This window comes from Bos grunniens, chromosome 13 (genome assembly GCF_055505025.1).
Source record: "Bos grunniens cultivar Pamir isolate PY7600 chromosome 13, Bosgru_T2T1.0, whole genome shotgun sequence".
In the NCBI taxonomy this organism is placed as follows: Eukaryota; Metazoa; Chordata; class Mammalia; order Artiodactyla; family Bovidae; genus Bos; species Bos grunniens.
The window spans coordinates 18,922,589-18,948,765 of NC_141177.1; the positions used below are offsets into that span (position 1 = coordinate 18,922,589).

Below are 26,177 nucleotides of genomic sequence, written 5' to 3' on the forward strand. Positions count from 1 at the left end.
ACCAGGTACTGTACTAGGTTCTCGGACAGCATTATAGCAAGGCATCCATGTAAATAACTTGTAGTTGTTTATCTCATACTGACAAAATGTAATTTCAGCCATTGTAAATAAACTGGACATTTTGTCATGTTGACCGTACCTTGCTGGTACATCTTCCCAGTTTTGAATTCTGGTTGGAAAACTCTGCCTCAGAATGACATCCTCAGGCGCATGTCCGAGAGGGAGGCAGATTTGGCTCAGAATGAGGAAGAACCTTGTGTTAACTAAAATTGTGGTGTAATGGAATGTGTTGGCTATATTTGGCAAAGTGAATTTACTCTTACTGGAAATATTCAAGCAATGATTGGAAGACTGTGTTAGGGGCATGACATAAAAGTATCTTTCATTGGGTGAATGGTAGTATCAGAAGATCTCTAAGGTAATGTCCATTGCTATAATCCTGTTATTGTTTTCAAAAGGCTAGGGATGTTGGATTCTCAACTATCTTTTCTAAATAACCTCTTGAAGTTCTATCATACTTTGATGAGTCTACTTAAAAATTTTTTTTAAATTTTGAAATAAACTTATAAAAAAGTGATAAAAAGAGTAGTGTTCCCATATATCCTTCATCTAGCTTCCTTTAATGTTAACATCTTATGTGACCATAGTGCAGTTATTGAAACCAGGAAGTCAACATTGATGTAATGCTATTAAATAATCTGTATACCTATTCCAGTCTTTTCCCCCCATTAATTCCTTTTTTGGTTCTTGGTTTGGGTTTGTCTAATATTTTCTTAAAATTAGATTAAGCCTATGCATTTTTGGAAAAAGTGACATTGTTTCCTTCTCAGTGTGCCATATCAGGGGATACATGATGCCAATATGTCTTATTACTGGTGATGTTAACCTTGGTCACTTGGTTATTAATTAAAGTCACTGTTTTCCCCTTTGTAATTAGTGTCTTGTGAGAAGATACTTTAAGATGGTACATATTTCTTATACTTTTTTGCTCATTACTTTTAGCGTCCATTGATGGTTCTTTTTTTTAATGGTATGTAATAATTACTTTAAAAATTATGATAAAATACACATAACAAAGTTACCACCATTTTTAAGTATGCAATTCAGTAGTGTAAAATATAGTCACATTGTTAAACAGTATATATCTAGAGATTTTTCATCTTCTAAAACTGAAAGTGTATACCCCTGCCTGCCATTGGCAACCACCTTTCCAGTTTTCTGTTTCTATGATTTTGACTGCTTTAATGCTACCTGTGGGGCTTCCCAGGTGTCGCTAGTGCTAAAGAACCTGCCTGCCAATACAAGAGACACAAGAGATGTGGGTTTGATCCCTGGGTTGGCCCTGGAGTAGGAAATGGCAACCCACTCCAGTATTCTTGCCTGGAAAATTCCATGGACGGAAGAGCCTGGCAGGCTACAGTCCAGGGGGTCACAAAAGAGTCAGACACTGAGTACAATGCTACGTATGAGTGGAATCATACAGTATTTGTCTTTTTGTTACTTATTTTGCTTGGCATTATGTCTTCAAAGTTCATTTGTGTTATAGCGTGTGATAAGATTTTTTTTAAAGCTGTATAATATTCCATTGTATTTATATATTACAGTTTCTTTATCCATTGTTCTGTCAGTGGGCATTTGGATTACTTCCACATCTTGGCTATTGTGAAAAATGCTTCAGTGAAGATAAGTGTGCAAATATCTTTTCCAGCTCCTGCTTTTAATTTTTTTTTTTTTATATTTAGCTAGAAGTGGTATTGCTGTATCATGTGATAATTCTATTTATGGTTCTTGACTGCAGTAGTCATTACTGTGGTGTTTGCTTGATGGTCATTTTCTAATTCCATCAATACCTACTCCATTTGTTGACTGGAATTCTCCTGTAATGATGAGCTGTCACTTCCTCTCCACTTATTTGTTTATTCAATTATTTTGTTTGTATCAGTATGAGCTAATGGATATTTATTCTGTGAGTTAAAATCTATTCTCATTATTTATTTTGTCGATCAAATTGTCCCATGTTTGGCCGTTGAGAGCTTCTTCAAGTTCTTTTCTACATTCCTTCAGTTTTTGAACACTTCTGTATTTCTTGGGCACCACAAATGTTTCAGGTTCATGCTGTATTTAATTTGCTCTAGTTCTAGAGTCAACAGTTTCCCTGGGGAGCACTGGTTCCTTTTATTGGAGAAGAATATTAGGAATATTTAGAAATTAAGATCTGGGTGCTAAGTGTACATTAGCCAATGTTGAACTCTACTTAGGTTTTTGAAATCAGCTAGGGGAAAGAAGAGAATTCTGAATATATGTTTTACCCCTTAATGAACTTTACTTCTTTGAGCCTTAGAGTCCTTATTTCTAAAATGGGGAAAAAATAGTATCAACTTTGCAAGATTGCTGTGAGATAACAAAAGTAAAACAGCAAGCATACAGATGCTGGGCATATGGGAGATCTTTAGTAAATTGTAACTATGGTTTTTGTTGCTATTTATGTTCATGCTCCTTGGGTAAATTTTCTCCTCATCTTGTAAATGGAAACTTTAAAAAAAATTTTTTTGTCCTAAAACTACCTTAAGTTGCAGCCTCTCCCTGGGTCTTAGTTTCCTCATCTGTGAAAGGAAAAGGTTGGACTTAGAAGATCTCTGAGATTCCTTCCAGCTCAAGTGTTGTTATTCTAAGTTACTCCTTAGTTCTTTAATTGCTTTTTCTCCAAGCTAAACAGCCTCAATTCGTTTTAACCTTTCCACTAGGACCTTTTATTCATCTCTTTGATCATTCCTGTGGTTCTTTTCTGGACCTTCTCCAGATTGTCCTTCTATTTAGAAAAAAAAAAAAATCCCACCTAGTTTTTATTGAGTGCTGACTCCATGCCCGGAATGGTGTTGAGCAGTGGGACAGAAAATAAAATAAGTATAAGATATACTGTGCCCTGGTGGAGCTTATAGTTTTGCTAAAAGGACCAGATATTCAAGAATTGCTGAGTCTTTCTCTCCTTTTCCCTTTTTCCCTCCTTCCCTCCATTCATTCCTTCCTTCTTTCCCTCCTCTCTTTCTCTATTTCTTTCAGATCAGGAAGGTCTTTTCATTTTTAGAACCTTTTTGGAAGCAAAAAAGAAGAGTGAAATTTTAGCATTTCACTTAATGAGGGGCTGCTTGCATAAGAGTTTGCCATTGGATTTGTCTGGAACAGGTTTTCATATTTGTTTTATGCATCGAAGTTTACCCATCTCTTTTACATAGATTATTTTATTTGGTTCTAAAACAAACATATGAGATAGGCAGAGCTGGAGCTTCTAACCCTGTTTTTTTATCTTCCACTACCCCATGCTTCTCACCTTTGTTTTTTCACTCACCTTCTCTATGCTGCTGTCATCTTAAGGCTTATCCATGATCTCTTTTCTGATGACTGCAGATCTTTTTGATCTCTAAATTTCTATTTTTTATTGAAGTATAATAAAAATACAAAAAGGCATAAGTCATAAGTATGTGACTCAATGAATTATCCCTAAGTGAACGTAACCAGCTCCCACATCAAGAAATAGAACCCCAGAAGTTCCTTGATCCCCTTCTAGTCTCTATCCCTAACCAAAGTTAAGCAATCTTCTCTTTGAACACCAGAGTAGTTTTGCCTTTCAAACATACGGTATGTACTCTCTTTTGTTTGTCTGCTTTCATTCAACTTTGTTTTAGAAATTCATCTATGTCACTCTGTGTCGTAGTAGTGTATTCATTCTCATTGTTGTATAGTATTTTGTTGTCTGACTGTACCACAATTAATTTTTCCACTTATGTATTGATGGATATTTAGATTGTTTCTAGTTGGGCTTTTATAAATAGGGCTCTTTTGAGCATTCTTGTGTACGTTTTTGTGAGCATATATACCCATTTCTATTGGGGTATATACTTAGAAATGGAATTGTTGAATCTTACAGAATGTGTATACATTCAGCTTCATGCTGCTACTGCTAAGTCACTTCAGTCGTGTCCAACTCTGTGCGACCCCATAGACGGCGGCCCACCAGGCTCCCACGTCCCTGGGATTCTCCAGGAAAGAACACTGGAGTGGGTTGCCATTTCCTTCTCCAATGCATGAAAGGGAAAAACGAAAGTGAAGTCACTCAGTCATGTCCGACTCTTCGAGACCCCATGGTCTGCAGCCTACCAGGCTCCTCCATCCGTGGGATTTTCCAGGCAAGAGTGCTGGAGTGGGGTGCCATTGCCTTCTCCATCAGCTTCATAGATACTGCTAAATAATTTTTCAAAGTGATTGTATCATTTTATACTCCCATCAGCAGAGTATGAGAGTTCTAGTTGCTCTATATCCTTTCTGATGCTTTGTGTGTGTATGTGTGTGTGTTTGGTGGGTGGTCTTTAAACATTTTAAAATACGAAAGTAAAGTGAATTTTCTTTCTCTTCTCCACAAGGTTATGAGCTCCATAAGGATTGTTTTATCCTAAAACCTGGTACAAAGGCTGGCATATTATGGGTATTTAATAAAAGTTGGAGGAAACATGTGTGCATGATATGTGTGTAGATAAGAAGAAGAAGGATATGTAATAAGGGCTTCCCTGGTGGTTCAGTGGATAAAAATCTGCCTGCCAATGCAGAGGATGCAGGTTCAATCCCTTTCATCCTAGGTCGGGGAAGATCCCACAATGCCGAGGGGCAGCTACGCTCATGTACCCCACCTGCTGAACCCACAGGCTTGGAGCCTGTGCTTCGCAACAAGAGAAGCCACAGCTATGAGAAGCCTGTGTACTGCAACAAAGAGTAGACCCTGTGCAGCAAGGAAGACCCAGTGTAGCTAAAACATAAAATAAATACATTTATGAAGAAGCATATAATAAGAAGTAACCTTACAAGTGGCTAGATTTGTTCATTCAACAAATATTTAAGTGTTTGCTGTGTATAATGCACTGTACTTGATTCTGGTAATACAGCTAGTTCCTACCCTCATGGATGTTTTTGGTGGTGGTGATAGAAAATAAATATGTGTGTAATAAAAATATACTTGTACATTGTAATGAGTGCTGTGAATGAAATGAACTGGCTACTGCTCTGATAGAGAATCATGGGATGACAAAAAAACTGTTTTAGATATAACAGTCAGAGAAGGCCTCTTTGAAAAAGTGACAGTGAGTATTTTGGGGTATTTTCTCTCTCTTTTTTTTCTTTACAAAAAGTTATTTGATATCTTTTTGGTTTAAACAGAGGAAAAATTAATGTTTTTAAAGGTCAAGGGAATCTTTTTTAGGGGGCAAGGGCAAGAATGGGTAGTACAAAAAAGTAAATGTATGTGTTTATAGGTATGTTTAGGTGTGGGGAAACTAGATGTTTTCTGGGGAAGAAAAAGATCATGTCATTTAATATAACATGCCCCAAAGCACAGCTTGTTGAGACTGTTGGTTGTGTTCCTTGAACCTGTTTAAGTGTTTCATGTTCCAGTGGGCCATTACATTGATATATGAGATACAATAGGCGTTGTTCTGTGTTTAGTGTTACACAGCCTTCTTGATACCTATGAATTTAAGTGTAAGTCCTTGGCACTGACCAGAAGAATCCTGACTAATCTTTTAATATTCTTGTTTGGAAAGAAAAGTAAATAGTAACTCTCCACATTTAGAAATTCCATTTTTTCCTTCATTAGTATTAAAGGAAAAATCATTTTCATTTCAGTGTGTCCCTTCTCTTGGAATAAAACAGAAAGGAATCCTCCTGCTACTCCTTCCCCACCACTTTATATTGTAAAGAAAATATAATAGTACTGAGAGTTTGGAAACTAGGTTCCTAAACTCTTGCATATTCTACCAGCATAGTGAAATAATTCATTTCTGTGTATTCCATTTTAGACTTGCACATATGCATTTGTGTGTCTACCTATAATTTTATGCATAAATGTGTTTTCATGTTGCTAAATAATAATCTCTTGTAAACTGTGGATTTTAGGTGATAATGTTGTATCAGTGTAGGTTCATCCATTGTAACAAATGTACCACAATATTGAGGGATGTTGATAGTGGCAGATATTGTAAATGTGTGGGAAGGGGTATGTGGGAGCTGTCTGGTGGGAGCCTAAAACTGCCTTTAGAAATAAAGCCTAGTAAAAATCTGTTAATTTGATTTTCCATTGAGTGACTGAACCTTAATTTAGTTAACCACCTCATTTCTCATTGGACTTATTCCCCAGTTTTCACTCTTGTGAATAATGGTAGAAGGAGGATTGCTTGCATATTATTTTTTCCATAGGAATTTATTTTCAAAATTATATTTATTGGTCTTGATTATAACATTACCAATATTGGTAGGATTATGGTGAGGATTCCATAAGGCACTTATAAACAAGGCACATTCATTGTAAGGCACTTACATAGTGCCTGGCACATAATAGTTGTAGATAATGGCTTCCCTGATAGCTCAGTTGGTAAAGGATCCGCCTGCAATGCAGGAGACCCTGGTTCGATTCCTGGGTTGGGAATTCCTGCTGGAGAAGGGATAGGCTACCCGCTCGTGTATTCTTGGGCTTCCCTTCTGGCTCAGCTGGTAAAGAATCCACCTCCAATGCAGGAGACCTGGGTTCAATCCCTGGGTTTGGGAAGATCCCCTGGAGAAGGGAAAGGCCTCTCGAGTATTCTGGCCTGGAAAATTCCATGGCCTGTATAGGCTGTGGGGTCACCAAGAGTCAGACAGGACTGAGCGACTTTCACTTTCAGTGGCTGTTATATTGCCAGAGTGCTTTCAAATGCAGTGCAAATGTAGAAGGAAGACAATTCTGATCTGCACAACAGTGATGTTGACAATGATGATGAAAACTTCTACTACTTATTGTGTACATATTTTGTGAAGGAGAAGGCAATGGCACCCCACTCCAGTACTCTTGCCTGGAAAATCCCATGGACGGAGGAGCCTGGTAGCCTGCAGTCCATGGGGTTGCTAAGAGTCGGACACAACTGAGCGACTTCGCTTTCACTTTTCCCTTTCATGCATTGGAGAAGGAAATGGCAACCCACTCCAGTGTTCTTTCCTGGAGAATCCCAGGGACGGGGGAGCCTGGTGGGCCGCCGTCTATGGGGTCGCACAGAGTCGGACACGACTTAAGTGACTTAGCGTAGCATAGCATAGCATTTTGGGAAAGGTATTTTATATTCTTTAATTTATTCAGGTATTCACCAGATGTTTGTTGAGTATGTACCAGATAACCATTAGGAACTGGGTTAAGGAAGGTTGGAAAGATTCTATATTTTTTACTTTGAAGTATCTCTGCTCACAATAACCTTCTAAATGTGTGCTCAGTGTTGCTTACATCTGTTTTTTTTTTTCCCCTTATATCTCCTGGGACTCCAGATGAGCCAGGCCCTAGCATGTGGTGGATCAGTACAAATTCCTGGAGTAGACATTGAGCTGAGGAGGAAGTATCATACCACAAGTAAGGTGAGACTTAATGAGTTCTTTCTATGTCTGTAGCATGCTTTCACACAAGTATTCTTATTTGAAATTCAGCAAAATTGTTACCTGGATGAGGCAAGAAATTTTATTGAATGCAGACGATGAAGTTTAGGGAAGTAAAGTAACTTGCCTAGGGTCACAAGGATGGGAGGAGACAGACCAACTGAATATTGGAACCTAAGGCTTCTAATCCCATGTCTTGTATTTCTTCCATTATACTCTCTAGCTTAAAAAGCACTTTAGAGGAAAAGTCATAGGTTGTTGTTGTTGTTTTTTTTTTTTAAATAAAGTAATATTTAACTTCTGGACAATTTCTTATTAGATAGCCTGGCTTCATTTAGAGAGGCTTAGCATTAGAAAGGTTTCCATGGAGTTTTTCTGTCAACTACAAAATGTATCTATCAGATGAGATCAGTCACTCAGTTGTGTCCGACTCTTTGCGACCCCATGAATCACAGCACACCAGGCCTCCCTGTCCATCACCAACTCCTGGAGTTCACTCAAACTCACGTCCATCGAGTCAGTGATGCCATCCAGCCTTCTCCTCCTGCCCCCAATCCCTCCCAGCATCAGAGTCTTTTCCAATGAGTCAACTCTTCGCACGAGGTGGCCAAAGTACTGGAGTTTCAGCTTTAGCATCATTCCTTCCAAAGAAATCCCAGGGCTGATCTCCTTCAGAATGGATTGGTTGGATCTCCTTGCAGTCCAAGGGACTCTCAAGAGTCTTCTCCAACACCACAGTTCAAAAACATCAATTCTTCGCTGCTCAGCCTTCTTCACAGTCCAACTCTCACATCCATACATGACCACAGGAAAAACCATAGCCTTGACTAGACAAATGTATCTATAGTCTTTAATAAAATTTGTTATACTAAAAATACAGGAATTTAAAAACATGTTTTCAGTGCTTGCTTTGGTTGATTATGTCTATGATTTTGTCTGCTTTCAGATAATATTTTTCTTTCCTTTTCCTATAATGTCAATAAACATAGAACATTCCTCTTCTCAGAATTGTTCTTTGGGAGTTGGGGGGGCGGCCAAGATTTCTTTTTTAAAATACTCTTTTCTATAGAACTTAAATGGGGTGGGTATGTTTGCTTTGGAATTTGGAGGACATCGATTAGGATTCCAGATATGTTTGTACTGAGTGAAGAAGTACCCAGAAAAATGAGAATTAAAAATTCGGGGTGAAAAAAAGCTAACCAATAAAAATTCCCCTTAGACCTAACGAGAAATAAAGCATTCTTTTAAGAAATTTTTTTTGCAACTGATTTTTGATTCCTTCTTTTTTATTAAATAGCTTTCTTCTACCAAGGATTCACCACAGCCTGTTGAGGAGAAGGTTGGTGCTTTCACAAAGATAATAGAAGCCATGGGATTCACAGGACCTCTGAAATACAGTAAATGGGTAAAGTCTAAGTTTTTCTCATTTTTCTTTTTGAGCTTTATGCTTTCTTCTCCTTACAGAAGATTTTTTTTTTTTAAAGCTTCTGCTTTGCTTTTTGTGAAATGCATGTATTATTTTGAGAGCTTTAAAACATGTTGTATCCCCTTGTCTCCCATTCTAAGTCAGGTCTATACAGCATGTAGGGCTGAAAGACTGCCTCTACTCCCTTAACTTGATTCCTTAGAAGTATCTCAGTAGCAGGCAATCGAATAAGACTGGTCTTTCCAGATCTTTGCCACGTGAATGCCATATAGATAAGTTCTAAGAAGTTAGATGGGCCAAATGTTCTGATGGGCAGTGTTCTTAAGGAAACATTACTTTCTATGATTCATAGTGATTTTCTGTATGTCATGGTAGTGATTTTCTTTAAAATTTTGTTAATGAGCATTTTTAAAATTCTGTGATTTATTATAATTCATATTATGGAGGGCTGTCTGCTGTGTCATTCCTCATGAGATCTTGGCCTCGCACAGTATCTGTTATATAGTACTTGCTATAAATGAGTGAATGTCCTCTTTGCATCAGGTGCTACTGCCTCTGAACTTTTATAGAAAAGCCTCTAACCAATTAAAGTAATAAAATACAAGTCACTGGATTTTTCTCAGCCCAGTTATCTTCTAGTACTACTCTTTCTTTCTACTGCTGCTGCTGCTAAGTCGCTTCAGTTGTGTCTGACTCTGTGCAACCCCATAGATGGCAGCCCAGCAAGGCTCCCCGTCCCTGGGATTCTCCAGGCAAGAACACTGGAGTGGGCTGCCATTTCCTTCTCCAATGCATGAAAGTGGAAAGTGAAAGAAAGTGAAGTCGCTCAGTCGTGTCTGACTCTAGCGACCCCATGGACTGCAGCCTACCAGGCTTCTCTGTCCATGGGATTTTCCAGGCAAAAGTGCTGGAGTGGGGTGCCATTGCCTTCTCCATTTCTTTCTACAGTTATGGCAAAAGTACCTTTTAATACTTTTCAAGGTTGCTAGAATGTTGGATGAGCCTGATCAGTCATAAGTTATAGTCATAAGTCATAATCAAAGCAAACCAATACAAAGCAGTAGAGAAGACTTTTCTAGAAAACACCATAGCTTTCCTCAGAATGACTAAATTATTTCACTTACACCATTTTAACAAGTTGTAGTCAAATTATTACAGAACTTCAATTTTATTGTGGACTCTACTTTTAGTTTTCTCTTAAAACATCTGGCTGTCTTCCTAACAGTTCTAACTGCAACACATACAGGCTTTTTTCTATACCCTCCCTTTTACATAAATTAAACAGTGATTCTACCAGCATTTTGTCTATAACGGGCTTTGAAAAGTATAGAAGATAAGACACATATACTCGGTTATAATAATGTTCTTGAGACCCTAAGGTTATGAAGTGCCTTCTTAATCATTAATGAAATACTATTTATGCTCTTTAAAGTTATCTCTTTTTACATCATAATTCCTTGACAAATGATAGTCATTGGTATATTTGGTAATATTAAGCAGGATCTTTTCTTCTATTAAAAAAAAGATTTGCAATCCTAGCATTTGGATTTAAAAGCTTAAGTGTTTTGTTTGAAAGTAAGAAATTAAAAGGGAAATAAGAGCAGAAAGAAAAAAAGAGAAGAGAAAAAAATTGACTGTTTTATTAATTTCTTGATGGTTGAGTTCCACTTGGTTGCTTCCATATGCTTTGTCTCGTCTGTATTTTTATGATTCCAGAGGGAAAGTTGGCTACCATTTGGAGGATTACTAAATCATCAGGAAAATTTCTTCACTGTTTTAGTTTAAGTTAGTCTCTAATTTTTCTTGGTTCCCTTGTGACCTCAACTAAGTCTCTAATTGCATTTAAAAAATCTTTTGTGATGTGGCAGCATCTGTTGCCATATAACCTTCATTTTTGTGACATCAAAACATCAAAGTATGACATTCTAGTATAATTTGGGTGGGAAAATGTAGGTACAGCTTTCCATTTTGAAAGAGCCTTTTTCAGCAAATGTTGACTCAGAAGTCTGTGGCAGACTCTTGTATTGGGGTTGCACTGGCAAGAATCTTTGAATTTTGTCTTTTCACATGTCTTTCATTAGGGAATAAAATGTCTGCTTGTCTCTCCACATCAGCATTGTCAGCCATCTTTCCTCCATCTTTTTATGTAATGTTTTCGAGTGTGGTTCCATTTTTTTTCTAGATGCGTATTCAGGAATTTAAATGTGGCTTTTCCTTACCTATTTGACTATCGCGAAATAACCATTTTTTTTCATTATCTTTATGGAACAGTATCAGGTTAAGATAAGGATAACATTTAACAGATTTAGCCACATGTCATTGAATAGGCAGTTTCCAGATTAGCATTAAGCCAAAAGTTATTCCTGTTCTGAAGGACACTGACAAACTGGAATGCATTCAGAAATGGGCAGTGAGCCTTGTGAAGCCTTCAGAAACTTGAATGAAGAGTGGTTGAAGGAAATAGGGATGCTTTCCCTGGAAAGAGGAGACTAATGGTTCTTCTCAGATATTTGAGGAAGAAATGTAAAAAAAAAAAAGGAGAGGGACTTCCCTTGTGGTCCAGTGGTTGGGACTCTCTGCTCCCAGTGCAGGGCGCCTGGGTTCAGTCCCTGGTCAGGGAACTGGATCCCACATGGCATGACTAGGAATTCAAGTGTCACAACTGAAGATCCCGTTTGCCATAGCTAGGATCCGGTGCAGCCAGATACATAAATGCTGCTGCTGCTAACTCACTTCAGTCGTGTCCGACTCTGTGCGACCCCATAGACGGCAGCCCACCAGGCTCCCCCGTCCCTGGGATTCTCTAGGCAAGAACACTGGAGTGGGTTTCCATTTCCTTCTCCAGTGCAAGAAAGTGAAAAGTGAAAGTGAAGTTGCTCAGTCGTGTCTGACTCTTTGCGACCCCATGGACTGCAGCCTACCAGGCTCCTCTGTCCATGGGATTTTCCAAGAGTACTGCTGTGGGTTGCCATTGCCTTCTCCTAAATACATAAATAAATATACTAAAAAAAAAAGGAGAGACTTACTCTGAGGTGTTCCAGTGTGCAGATCATGTTTAATGAATGTTACATGAAGCAGATTTATGTTCAGTATAACAAAAATCTAACAAGAATTGTCCTCCAGTGGACTAGGTAGCCTCACAAGGTCATTGGGCTTGTTTGAACAGGGGCCCAGATAGTTGACCATGAATCAAGAATGCTGGAGAAGGAATTCCAGTACAGAAGAGAAAGTTCAAATGACTTCAAAGCCCCTTCCAACTCACATAGCTGTGAGTGCAAGCCTTTTACTAGATTCGTTTTTCATCTTGTAGGATGGTACAAACGGCATCAGTTATTGGGAAAGCTGATTTTCATTTCCCAAAACTGTCTTAGGTGCTTGTGTTTTAGTCAATTAGACTGATGGAGTCTTCCAAAGTTAGAATGAAATAAACATGAAGTCATCCGAGGACCAGAACAATTTGTATTGACTGGATGGAAATTTAGTCCACCTACTTCCTTAACTTATATTAACACATGAGTCTTGAAGAGGTTCTTTCCCCGAGTTGTTATTTCCAGTCCCTGTGTGATGGTCTTAAGGGACTTGCTTTAGAGATTTGTCCAGGAAAATGGCTCACCCAAGTATAAAGGCTTGGCTTTGCTGCAGGAAAAGTGAGGAACTATAAAATGCTCCTCATTGCCACAGTATGAGCACTGTATAAATACACTGGCCAATCTGGTGAGGTCTTCATTATTTGTAATGAATGCTTGCTTCATGAACGTGTGGTGGGGAAAAACCTCTTTCTCAAGGAATGATGTGGGGCCTTGCAGGCAAGTGTGCCTTTCCTTAGGCAAAGTCATTAATTATGAACCAGAAGACTGTATATAAGAATTGAAAGGAAACTGCAGATTTAAAAAAAATTTTGACATAGGCCATTAGGAATTTTACTTGAAATTATAACTGTGTTGGGACTTCCCTGGGCACCCATCCACTGGTTAAGAGTCTTTGCTCCCAATGCAGGGGTCGTATGCCACAAGGTGAGGCCTAAAATAAAAAAGAAAAATTTTAAAAGTGTCATGATAGTTAAACTAGGCCTTAAGTTCCATGAAAGGAGTTTTTAACTGCTTTGTTTATTGCTGTATTTCCTAGTGTCCAAATTAGTGTTAGGCACTGAATTAGGCGCTCAATAAATTATTTGTTGACTGAAATGAAGAGCCTACAGATGTCCTAAACACTCTGTTTCAAGGATAATAATAGGCCTGTCAAGGCCAAGTCATTTGGATAATGGTATCATTAGGATATCATTAGTTTGGCAATGGTACAGACCAGTGCTTCTATATAAAATACTCCCCTAACCTGTAGGTGTTAAAAAGTGAAACATGCTGCTTTTTTAGGTTGCTGATATGGTGAATTACACTGATTTGTGAATGTCGAATTAACTTGAAATTCCTGGGATAAATTCCAGTTGATCATATGTTCTCCTTTAAAAATACTGATGGATTTGATTTGTTAGTATTTTGTTAAGGAGTTTTGGATCTGTGTTCATGAAGACTATGGTTTTACTGTTTTGTTTTCTTCTGATATCTTAGGGTTTTTTGTTTGTTTGTTTGTTTTTTGATGTCTTTGGTTTTGATACCAGGGTAATGTTGGATCATAGAATGAGCTGGGATGTATTCCTTGCTTTTTTCCTGCAAGAGTTTATGTAGATTTGACATCATTTCTTTAGATATTTGATAGAATTCTCTAGTGATGCCCTCAAGCCTGGAGCTTTCTGGGAAGATTTTTAACAACAAATCCAGTTTTTAAAATAGAGGTAGGAAGACTTCCCTGGTGGTCCAGTGGTTAAGACTCCATGCTTCCACTGCAAGGAGCTCGGGGTTCCCTGTTGGGGAAATAAGATCTCGCATGCTACATGTAGTGGCCAAAAAACAGAGATACGACTATTCATGTTATTTATTTATTCTTGTGAGCTTTGGTAGCTTGTATCTTTCAGTGAGTTTGTCCACTTCATCTAAAATAATGACGTTTATTTACTTAAAGTTGTTCATAATATTATCCTATTACCATCTTTAGGATATATAGTGATGTTCCCTCTATTCTCTGATTTCCGATACTGGTAACTCATGTCTTCTCTGTTTTTTCTTTCTTTTATTTTTAGAAAAATATGTATTTATCTATTTATTGGGTCTTAGTTGCAGCACAAGGGATCTCTGATCTTAGCTGCAGCATGCAAGATCTTCTAGTCGCAGCAGGCAAACTCTTAGTTGCGGATGTGGGATCTAGTGCCCTGTTAGGGATTGAACCCAGGTCCCCTGCATTGGGAGCTCAGAGTCTTAACTACTAGACCATCAGGGAAGTCCCTGTTTTTTCTTTTTATTCCTTGTCAATTTTATTGATGTTTTCAAAGAATCAGCTTTGGCCTGTGATTTTCTGTATTATTTTTGTTTTCAGTTTCATTAATTTCTGCTCTTATCTTTATGTATCATTCTGCTTGCTTTTAAGTTTAAATTGCTCTTCCCTTGGAGTTTTGTTTAAATGTGGGCTTCTAACACTGATTTATTGCCCATAAAAATGTACCTAATTTCCATTGGTTATATGTTGTTTTGTTTTCCCCCATATGAACTTTAGGCTAAAAAACATTGAAAATATAACATTTCAAATTAGCAAATAACAAATCTTAATTGCAATCAAAGACATAATACTTTATTTTATAACAGGTATTTCTGCCCATGAGAAACTGAGATATGAATATTATGTAGTAGTGGATATAGTATATCCTTGGTGACGTTGAACCTTAATAACAAAACTGCTCTGCTAAAATTCTAGGTTGGTTTTTCCTCAGTTGCTACATCATTTGCATATATATATATATTTAGTCTGTGCATATTTGAGTAATTTTCTCTGTCATTTTAAAGAAAAATAAGCTTCTACAAGTCTTTTGTTGATACACTAATTGTATCCTTAAGGAAATATTTTGAAAGTCCTTAGAAATTCTTGTTCCTTTAGCGCTGAGTTGGTCTTCAGACCTACAGTTCATAAAAATTTACTTTTCATTTTTAGATTTATTTTTTTGAAAATATAATGTACATACAGTAAAATATACAAATCTTCAGTATACAGCTCATGAATAAATTAAAATCACTCAGATTAAGATTCTATGAGAATTCTTAGTGTTTTGGGGAATAGTAAACAGTTGATCCTTTTACTATATTTTATATTCATTAGAAACTCATTTAAAAAGAGTTGCTGTGGTTATTGTTGTTGTTCAGTTGCTAAGTTTTGTCCAACTCTTTGTGACCCCATGGACTGTAGCACATAAGACTCCTCTGTCCTCCACTATCTCCTGGAGTTTGCTCAAATTCATGTCCGTTGAGTCAGTAATACTATCTAACTGTCTCATTCTCTGTCGCCCCCTTCTCCTTTTGCCTTCAGTCTTTCCCAGTATCAGGGTGTTTTCCAATGAGTCAGCTGTTTGCATCACGTGGCAAGGGTATTGGAGCTTCAGCTTTAGCTTCAGTAACAGTCCTTCCAATGAATATTCAGTGTTGATTTTCTTTAGGGTTGACTGGTTTGATCTTCTTGCTGTCCAAGGGACTCTAAAGAGTCTTCTCTAGCACCACAGTTCTTCAGCACTCAGCCTTCTTTATGGTTCAACTCTCACACCCATACTTGACTGCTCCCCATATCTTTGACTCTATGGACCTTTGTCGGCAAAGTGATGTCTCTGCTTTTTAATATGCTGTCTAGGTTTGTCATAACTTTCCTTCCAGGGAGCAAGTGTCTTTTAATTTCGCGACTGCAGTCACCATCCACAGTGCTTTTGGAGCCCAAGAAAATAAAATCTGTCACTGCTTCCACTTTTTCCCCTTCTATTTGTCATGAAGTGATGGAACCAGATGCCATGATCTTAGTTTTTTGAAAGTTGAGTTTCAAGCCGGCTTTTTCACTCTCCTCTTTCACCCTCATCAAGAGGCTGTTTAGTTCCTCTTCACTTTCTACCATTACGGTGGTATCATCTGCATATATGAGGTTGTTGATATCTTAATCTTAATTCCAGCTGGTGATTCATCCAGCCCAGCATAGAAGTTAAATAAGCAGGGTGACAGTATACAGCCTTGATGTACTCCTTTCCCACTCTTGTTCCATGTCTGGTTATAACTATTGCTTCTTGACCTGCATACAGATTTCTCAGGAGACAGGTAAGATAGTCTGGTACTCCCATCTCTTTAAGAATTTCTCACAATTTGTGTGATCCACACAGTCAGAGGCTTTAGTGCAGTCAATGAAGCAGGAGTAAATGTTTTTCTGGAATTCCCTTGCTTTCTCCATGATCCAACAAATTTATAAACATAGTATTCTGTTAGGATCAGCAAACTATAAAACTAGGGAAAATACAGGAAAAAATGACCCCCTCTCTTCAGGGGAAAAAAAAGACTTATGGAATAGATAATAGTGCTTCTGAGGGATGATCAAATGATTGAGGGTTTTGCTTGATTTTGGTCAAGAGAATGGGTAATTTTCTTTTTAATATAAAGGGTTTCAGATTATAAAGAGTTAATATGGATGGTTCTGAACTATGGTTTAGAGGCTCAAATGTGGTAAAATGGGTTTGAATTAAAGGATATATTTCCTCTAAATATTAGAAAAAGCTTTTTGACATTTTGATGCTAAAATCATAAAATCTAGGATTTTTTGAAGTCTGAATGTCTTGATTTAATAAAATAAAGCTACCTGTATTGTTTAGCGATTAAATTTGCCTAGAGACAGGTTTGGACCCATCCTTCTAGTTGAAAATGTATAAAATTCTGTGACCCACATCTGATGGTACCAGAGCATTCACTTGGTCATGTCTTGAGTTTGTTTTATTCTCTTTGTCTAGAAAATTAAGATTGCAGCCCTGCGCATGTATACCAGCTGTGTGGAGAAAACTGACTTCGAGGAATTCTTTCTAAGTAAGTTACTGTTTTTGAAAGTTCTGAAAAGGAAAATGAATCTACTGTTCATTTTTGTGTTTGTGTCTTGGTCAGATAGTGCTCTTTTTTAAGGTACTAGTGAAACAGTTTTTCTTGCACAGGATATATAATAAAAGCTTCCTATTTTTCTCCTAATCAAATAAACAGAGGCCAAAAGAACCTTATAAATAAGATGTTTTATTTGGGAAAAATAAAGCATTTGGGGAAAAAAAAAGTAAAAATTTGTCCAGTACTTCAACATTATCATCCCCTTTGTCCACATATGCATGTTTTACATAAGAGTATTCAGAGTAAATATACCGTTTTACATTCTGAATGTTTTACGTAGCAATTTTGACATGAACTTTTAGCCAGTGATTCCTCTTTTATTTCTAGTTTATAATTGTTTTAGTTAATCCTGGAATATGCGTCATGATTTTTCTTCTTTCTGTAAAAGGACTGTTGGGTCAAAAGTTACGTATAATTTTATGATTTTTATCCCATTGATAAATTACTTTCTGTAAGTTTTTCTGGTTTAGATGATCATCACTAGCAGTTGATTGTATCAATACAAAAATCATTTTGATGCTGTAAACTGTTGTTGTTATAAACAAGTCATTTAAAGCAGATACTTATAAAGTCATTGGGAAAGTTTCAGCTGTTTCCAGTTCTACAGATTTTGGAAGGAAATGTGTGCTGTGAACCTCTTGTGGTAATAGCCATTATCCTCAAAGCAACAAACACTTAACTATATGTTCTTCATATTTTTTATGGACAGCAAATAATTAATATTTAATTATGTTAACAACAATGAAGAAAGAGATGCAGCTTTATTTACTATTTTTTAAAATTAGGTGCAAGTTGTTTTGTTGATTTACTTTCAGCAGATTGATATTGTATTAGAAACTTAAAATACTATGCTGAGTTGTAATCCTAATTTAGTATCTGCCTTCCATTTCCTATTTACTCATAGTGAAGAAAGAAAACCTTCCTGCTGCTTTTTCACCTCTAGCAATTTTTTATTTTAGGAGAAATTAGTCTGAAATAAAATATTCTTTCTCTGCATGATGAAGAAACTATTAATTTTAGAAGCTGGATTTTTCTTAAGTAGTTTAGGTCTGTGTGCTAAAGTATTTTTCTTTAGATCTTTTTAAAACTTCCTCCTAGACATCTATTTAATATTAAATATCTCATAAACTTAAAATTATTTTGAAAGGATGTTTACTAGCTGTCTTTGTTTAGCTAATCCTTATTAAATATTCTTGAGTTAATATAATATTAAGTAATGAGACTATTATTACATACTTAATGTATCATGTTTCAATTTATAATCTGTTGTAGACTACTTATAAAAATAAAAGTTAATTAAAATGAGTATCCATTACATTTTAATAATTCACACTTACATGCTTTTACATTTGTTTCCTTTTGGAGTTATAAAACCTTGGAAGACTGGAGGGCTTATATTCTTATTTTAATTTTTGTTTTATTTTCAGAAACAATTGAAACTTAAAGAGGCTAAGTGATTTACCCAAAGTTGCTTACTACTCAAGCCTTGATCCTATGTCATCTGGCTTAAAATCCAGGAATTTTTCTGCTATAACCTATTGCCTGTGAATGAATACAATTGCAAGATAGAATTATAGTCCATTTTAACATTTTGTGTTTTATAATTCTTTGTATTTTATAATTTTTAATTGAGAACTACCTCTATGATGTGTTCTATTAATTTGGGGAACTGCTGTTTATATATTATTAAAATGTGTACACCTCAGTGAGCTTTGTTCTAACCTTACCCTTTGAAGTAGTTACCTGGGGAGGCAGTACATTTTTCAGTGATAGCACTGTTATTTCAGGTTTTCTGAGACTCACTTTGAGAATTACCTTTCAGACTTACGTTCATTTGTATTATGCCCCATTGTGGTCCTTCTTTGTCATTTGCGGTTAGATTAAATTTCAGAATCAAACCAAAGTGGTTCCAAATTGTGGCCAGTGAATACAAAGGGAAAAAATCTGAAAAGTACCACTTAGAGGCAGACAAAGAGTATCTATAAAGTAATGAGACTGACTTTCTTGCATTTTGGATTCTAAAGAGTAGGCCAGACAAGTTTGGGGTAAAAGAAGAGAGTGTGTGTGTGTTTGTGTGTGTGTGTGTGTGTATTGCTTCCCAAGATTACATCTGTAAAGTGGCTATTGCTGCCTTGGATTTTTGGTATTTTAGGGCTTTACTTTTAGAGTCCTGTGAATTCAGTAGCTTTTTAAAAGGATAGAGAGCCTTAGGTAGTGGTAGGTGTCATTCTCACTCTTCCAACAAAAGTGAGGCCAGTTGTATGTCATGAAGGTTGAGTTCTTTACTTAGTAAACGTATGCCTGTCAGCCTCTGGGACAAGTCCTCATAAAATGCCAAAGCTACAAATACTCTGTCATGTCAGAGCCAAAGTGTTCAGAGGTCTTGATCTAGAGACCTAGATGCTGAGGATTCTGACGGGGGAGATACCTTAATAGTCCACTGTTGTTTCCAAGATGTTCTGAGGATGTCACTGTGGCATAAACGAGTGTACCCTCTGTGAGCACGCAGTGTTTGCTAACTGGTGTTTTGGAGATCAGTTCCATTATAAAGAGCTCTTTTGGGGCAGAGGTGGTCAGCCAGTCAGTAAAGCTTGTGCCTAAAACCACACTGTTGTCTGCAAACTGCTTTGTTTTTAGCCCTAAGAGCCCTCATACCTTGGAGAGGAGACTTAATGAGTCAATTTTGAGTTAATAAAATTGAGGTTCTGCCTTCATCTCTTTCTGCTACTAATACTCAGCTATCAAATATATCAAGTTTGTATAAGTTTATGATGTATTTTTTTAACACTTGAAGAAAAAAAGATTGAGGTTCATCATCAATAGATGAAATCTGAATGAGTTTTTTCAAAGATAGTTTAAACACTACTGTTTAAACAATTCACTAAAAAACAATAGTGAATGTTTGTGTGCTGTGCTTAGTTGCTCAGTTGTGTCTGGCTCTTTGCGACCCCATGGATGTAGCCCATCAGGCTCCTCTGTCCATGGGGATTCTTCAGGCAAGAATACTAGAGTGGGTTGCCATGCCCTCCTCCGGTGATCTTCCCTCCCCAGGGATTGAAACTAGGTTTCCCTCAGTGCAGGTGGATTCCTTACCAACTGAGCCACCAGGGAACTCTGGTGAATTCACAAAATTCAAAAAACGTTCACAAAAGTGAGTGTTTATTGAGTACCTATTAAACATTAACCACTTTGTTAAATGTTCTATAGGCCTTATCTCATTTATTCCTCACAAAAACCCTCTTAAGGTAAATTCTCTTATTCTCCCATTTTTATAGAGAAGAAAACAGATACTGACAGGTAACTTTGCCCAGAGTCACATAGCAAGAAAGAAGTGGAGTTAAGGTTTTGAATCAGGATGTCTGACCCCAGTGTCTTCATAAAACATGCAACTATGTTAGCACTGCTGCCTCATAGCAGTAATGAATTAATTTAATTTTACTCAACTGATGTTGAGGAAGAAAGTATCTAGCTTCACATAATAGTGCACTGAATGTGTACTGGAGCTAAATGTGATTATGGGAATACCTTGTGATCATGGGAGGACCTATAGCAGGTTTTAACTTTGAAGTGTTTAAAGACATTTCATAAAGCTAAAGAATCTGCTGTTTGTTGAGTTGTTCACAAACTTTCAGTGGTCTTGTTTTTCAGGGCTTTAGCCCGTGCTTTTCTGTTCTGACCCCAGTGGGTAGAGGGAGTCAGTCATATGCCAGCTCTTTTCCCATCCTCAGCTCTGAGCTGTCCCCCAGAGGGAAAATTGTGACCCAGGTCCAGTTGCTGGCCTGTCTGTCTGTCTGCGCTTTCCAGCTCAAGAACTGATTCCCTCTTTGAGAAAATTGGAAAGGCTCCTGGTGGCTGCTGAGAAGCTTTGATGTAGAGGTAGCAATTGAACAGATTGTCCTTTAGAAGCAGCCAAATTTCATTTTCCAGATTGAAAGACAGACTTCCAAGAAAACTTTTCTTTTTAATGTTTTGTTCTAGCATCCAAAAAAGACCCAACTTCAGATCCGGGCTCGAGAGTTTCTCATGGCTATTCTTGTTCTAGGTGGAGGATGGTTGGCCCACTCTCAGATGGCATGTGTCTTAATAGCTGAATGACTAGCCAGGCCAGCCTTCACCTCCCTCCTGCCGGGCTCCAAGAGGAAGTCCACTTGACAGCTCCTGGGCACCTCCCAGTAAGCTCACCAGAGTATTTTGGTGTCAGTTTGTGACAGACCTGGACTTAAACGCTATCCTAGCCACTAGCTTGTTAATATTGTGGCTGCCCACAAGTTCCTTAGCTCTTTGGAGCCCGTTTCCTCATCTCGAGAATGAGGCTTCTAATGCCTTCCTTCAGGGTTAAAGTGAGGATTAAGTGAGATAATATACTGACATGACTAACAGTGGACTTGGCAGGAAGTTTGAACCTTTAGTGAATGTTAGTTTCTGATCCTAATATTAGGCCGTTAGTGATTAGGCCATAGTATACAGAATTAAGCAGATCTAAATTTGATCCCAGATGTCTGATTTCACAGCTGTGTGACCTTGGGCAGTTGTCATGATCTCTCTGTCAGTTTTCTCACCTGTCAAATGGGGATAATATCAATACCTACCTCATAGGAATGTTGGAAGGGTTCATTGAGCTAATGCATGTACCTTTCATTGAGTCTGGCACATACATAGTAAGCCCAAAATGAATTATAGCTCTTTATTATTCTTGATGTTGTTAGTGTGCCTCACTAACAGAGCAAGGGTCCTGCTCTGTGTTTTCTATCTTAGTGGCCCCTGTTTGTAATCATTTAGTTCATAGTATACTTCATTGTTTGCTGAAGAGCAGAAGATACTAATTTCTTTCTTGAGTCATTAATCCAAGGGACAGAATCAGATTCCCACTGATTCTCTTTTTGTTTTCTTGCTCCACCATTTCTCCCCGTCATGTAATAAGGAGGGCATATTCAGTGGGGGACCCTTCACCAAGCCAGAGGCATTTCTTAAGGATCCGAGAATTGAGAGGCTTGGATATCTAAGCACTGACCTGATTTTTGGTATCTTAAACCAAGGAGAAGTCCTGGCTGGGTTATCATTCTTGGGGGTGGTGACAGTATTTTGTTAGATATCATCTGCTTTCTATTCAACTGCAGTTCCCTAGAGCTGTCCCTCTTTCTCCCAGTCATTTATTTTGGTTGCATCATTTAGCATACTCATGTTTGTAGCACATTAGGTTACCTTAAAGAAATAAAACAGGAAAAGGATACAAGAAGAACTTAATTTCTTGGCAGAGCTCAAGTAAAAAAAAAACCTTATACGTAGGACTTCCCTAGTGGTCCAGTGGTTAAGAATCCACCTTGCAGTGCAGGGGATGTGGGTTTGAACCCTGGTTGGGGAATGAAGATCCCACATGCTGAGGTGCTTAACTAAGCCCACGTACTGCAACTATTGAGCCCTCACACAGCTAGAGAATCTGCGTGCCACAATGAAAGATACTGAATGATGGAAGGGAGATCCCATGTGCTGCACCTATGATGCAAGGAAGCCAAATAAATTAACACGTTTTTTAAAAAAATACGTTAAAAAAAAAAAGCCTATACTTAAGTGGGGGTAGCAAGTGTTGTCTGCCTAGCTTTCCAAAAGAATTGGAGACCAGGAAGGGAAAATAACATTGACTCATGTGGAAGTTAGAAGGAATTACAGATTGTCCAGGCCACACGACACAAAGTGAGAAAACTGAGGCCCAGAGAAGTGATTTTCCAAAGGCCACACAGCAGGGTGGTGATGGGGCTGGAACTGGAGGCCTAGTTGTCTGACTGCATTCAATGTTCTTTTAACCCGTAGGCTTGCCTTGTGGTTCCATTGGCCTTCTCTCAGAGAGCGCTGTGACTGCCGTATATTTTGATTGAACAAATCCCTACCAATATTTCAAATAGAATCCATATTCCCCTTCTAAACCCTCACATATTTATACTTCATTATTATTTTCTAGGGTGTCAGATGCCTGATACATTCAATTCATGGTTTCTTATAACTCTGCTTCATGTCTGGTAAGTGAGAAATTTAAGTGAAGTCACTATATATATATTTTTAACACTGCTGACTTGTTAAGGTATAGCCTTCAGTAGAGCTGATTATATGAAATGGCAGTTGTTCAGGCATTAAAAACTGTTCCTTTCATTTTAAAAACTGGTGTCTTATGGCACATTTTTTATTAAAGGTCAAAGCATAGTCCCAGAAAGAAACTAATATTTGTAGGAGTTTCTCAAAGAACACCTAATCCAGTGAACAATGCTATCAGTATCTCTAAGAGACCCTATGGGCTTGGGTGGAAAGTTCTTTCCCTTGGCTGTTTTAGGAAAGTTCACATTTACGTAAAAGTGGTTTGAATTGTGAGCATCCGTGGTCATTTTCATTGCTGGTCATCAGAAACCTATAACAAATTATAGCACTGACATTTACGCCTGTACCTCTAAAATGTGCATACAGGTTAGATTCATGCCAGGTTTGTTGCATGTAAAAATATTTAACACCTTAAACAGTATATTTTTTCTTCAGCTGCAAATTACGTAGCCAAAAAAAATCAATTTTTCATCTAATGTTACACAGTATTAAAGGTCAGAAGGATATAGGAGAGGCGTTGGAAGTGGGGGCTGGGGAATGTATTTATTGAACTGCCAGATCTTGGGAAAGTAAATTCTGGAGAACTAAGTTTACTACTTTGACCATAGTGAGCATCTGAGGAACGTGGGGAATGGTTGCCTTGTCAAAAGGACCCTTGTTTGAGGCTGAGCTTTGCATCACAGGACTGACTGCTATATAAAGACTTTTTGGTTTTGATCACCTCTGAAATATTTCTTCTGAACTCGCATAGTCAGTGAGATTGGCTCAGGGGTCTAAGGTGGCAGTTTATGTTGTTTTTTCCTAAACTGGTAGTTTATTGAGTGTACACTGTGTCCTGGGCAGTCAATAAGCTATGTCAGGAAGCTCCCAGTCTAGTGAGGGAGATAAGACATGCGTAATAGTTGGTTATAAATCGGAATGGCCAAGTTCTATAATAAATCTGAGTAAGTAGTGCCTGTGGGATCACAGAGGAGGCAGCAACTCTCAAAACCCTTACCTGGCTTTTGAAATGTGCTGTGTCTTAGTCAGGTAGCTGCAAAGGCAAACTACCTTCGGTCTGAGTGGTGAAGGTTAGGAGAAGTTCGGCGGGGAAGCTAGATGTACTGAGAGGAAAACTACTTTTTCAAGAGGAGGGCACTGCAGAGGTGGCCCTGGGGAATTACCCACTGCAAAGGTGGAAGGGTTGAGAGGAGGCTAGGCTGTTCCCAGAGGAGCTCAAAGATAATATTCAAAGCCAGTATGAAAGACTCTTTCTTGCCCAATAGCCAGAGGTATCAGCATGTTAGAGGGAGTGGATGGCAGAATAAAAAATATAATCCTTGTGACCACATCCCAAGGTCAGTACCTGACTAATAGCAGCTGGGGCAACCTTGTAAACTACTTGTAGTTCTTTCAAGTTGGCCATGATTTCCAAATGTGCCTGCTGAGTCCCCCTTGCTGAGATTGGCTTAATTTCTCAGAGGCGTGGGGAGTACCATCGCCAGGTAAGTAGAGGGAGGGAGGCTTGTCTACACTTGGCCTCTCTTCCATCCTTCGTCCTTGGTTCTCATGGTCTGCAGCGTTGGTGAGATGAATCAGTAGCTTTTCAGTTTGAATCAGCAGACTCTGTGTTAAGGACTGGCAGGCACTGGAGAGAAGGATGTGACATGGTGTGTACCTTCAAGAAACTTAGTTGAGTGGAAAGCAGACCCAGTACAATTGCCTGTAATGGATGACAGTGAAAGAAGTGCTGTGCCCAAGGCACACACAGGTACTGCGAAAGGACACGAAGGTGTGACTGAGTCCAACTTTAGTGGATGGGGAGGGTATTGGATAAAGAGTTGCTGTGTGGTAGAGGTGACATATGAGATGTACCATGAAGGGTGAGTAGCATTTCTGTCATAGAAAGGAAGGCACTCGAAGTTGCGGGAGTATTAGGGGCAAGACATAGAACATGTACAAGAACGTGGAGTATTTGAGGGCAGCCACGTTGTCTGTAGCATCTAGGAACGTAGTGGAAAAGGGTCAGCAGAAGAGTAGTTTAGGATCCAGTGTGCCATGATCCTCCAAGAAGAGTTAGGGAAACTCTCTTCTAGGGGTTAGGGTTCTTAGAGGAAGTAAGGGATTCACCCCAGGACTGGGGGAAAGCTGTGTTCTTCTAGTCCTGTTCTCCTAGCTTGAAACTCTAGGAGGTTAACTAAGGGCTCACCAAGTCCAACGTTACCAGGCTCAGTGGACTTGCCGCGAGTGGGTGGGGTTCAAATGCCTCCTGTGAGTGGTACTATGAGGGAGAAAGAAGTGGGGAGGCTTAGAAAGCAGTCATAAAAACAGAAAGAATTCCCCACTTCCGAAAAAGCCCCCCCAAACACAAGAATACTCTCGCTTAAGTTCCCCAGGGTGATGATGCCCTGTTGGATCTCAGAATAGGGACAGGATTTCTCATAGCCTGTTAGTTCCCCAGAGGAGGTGTTGATGTCCCCCTTATCCATTCTGCTTTCTCTGTGCTATGCTATGCTATGCTAAGTCGCTTTAGTCGTGTCCGACTGTGCAACCCCATAGACGGCAGCCCACCAGGCTCCGCCTTCTCTGGGATCCTCCAGGCAAGAATACTGGAGTGGGTTGCCATTTCCTTCTCCAATGCATGAAAGGGAAAAGTGAAAGTGAAGTCGCTCAGTTGTGTCCAACTCCTAGCAGCCCCATGGACTGCAGCCTACCAGGCTCCTCTGTCCGTGGGATTTGCCAGGCAAGAGTACTGGAGTGGGGTGCCATCGCCTTCTCCGCTGCTTTCTCTAGGTCCCCAATTTTTGTGTGTATTGGGATTAGGGCTGGGAACCCTTCAGTTCCCAGACGGCCCTTATCAGTTGTGTTTTCTTGTGAACGTGCAGCTGTGGTGGCTATGTGTCCTTTGTCTTTGCTGAACAAGGTTAGTATTCACTACAGCTGCTGAAAAAATGCTGATAGAGGTTGCTGTGGGGGCTTTCTAGCATCTCCACATGGACCTGATGAAAACAGGATTCCTCCTCTGTTCCCTGTCTGGGGCAGTGGTGTTGAGATCCATTCAGGTACCCACACCAGAAACCTGGAAGGCCAGCTTTTCCCTCATTCCCTTTATCTGGTCAGGCACCAGTCACTCATCTCAACCTCTTTTGACCATGACCCATAGTAACAAATGTATTTTACCTTGTCGTCCAGAACAAGCAGATATATGATGCAAAAATTTTATAGAACTTATCCTTACAGTATGAAAT

The 26,177-nt window shown here is 38.6% G+C and overlaps 1 protein-coding gene across 4 annotated transcripts in view; it reads left to right on the forward strand.

Annotated features, from left to right (window-relative positions):
• The window catches only part of UQCC1 (ubiquinol-cytochrome c reductase complex assembly factor 1), a 96,469-nt gene that overhangs the window by 15,151 nt on the left and 55,141 nt on the right, over positions 1-26,177 (forward strand). For 3 of the 4 annotated variants that reach the window (XM_086332196.1, XM_086332195.1, XM_086332197.1), the window contains exons 3-6: positions 7,336-7,422; positions 8,738-8,845; positions 16,722-16,794; positions 22,820-22,877. In XM_086332196.1, coding sequence (XP_086188322.1) covers positions 7,336-7,422; positions 8,738-8,845; positions 16,722-16,794; positions 22,820-22,877 — 326 coding nt within the window. Of the gene's footprint in view, positions 1-4,631; positions 5,019-7,335; positions 7,423-8,737; positions 8,846-16,721; positions 16,795-22,819; positions 22,878-26,177 lie in introns of those variants that run through there. The other variant, XM_086332198.1, reaches the window with a different exon arrangement.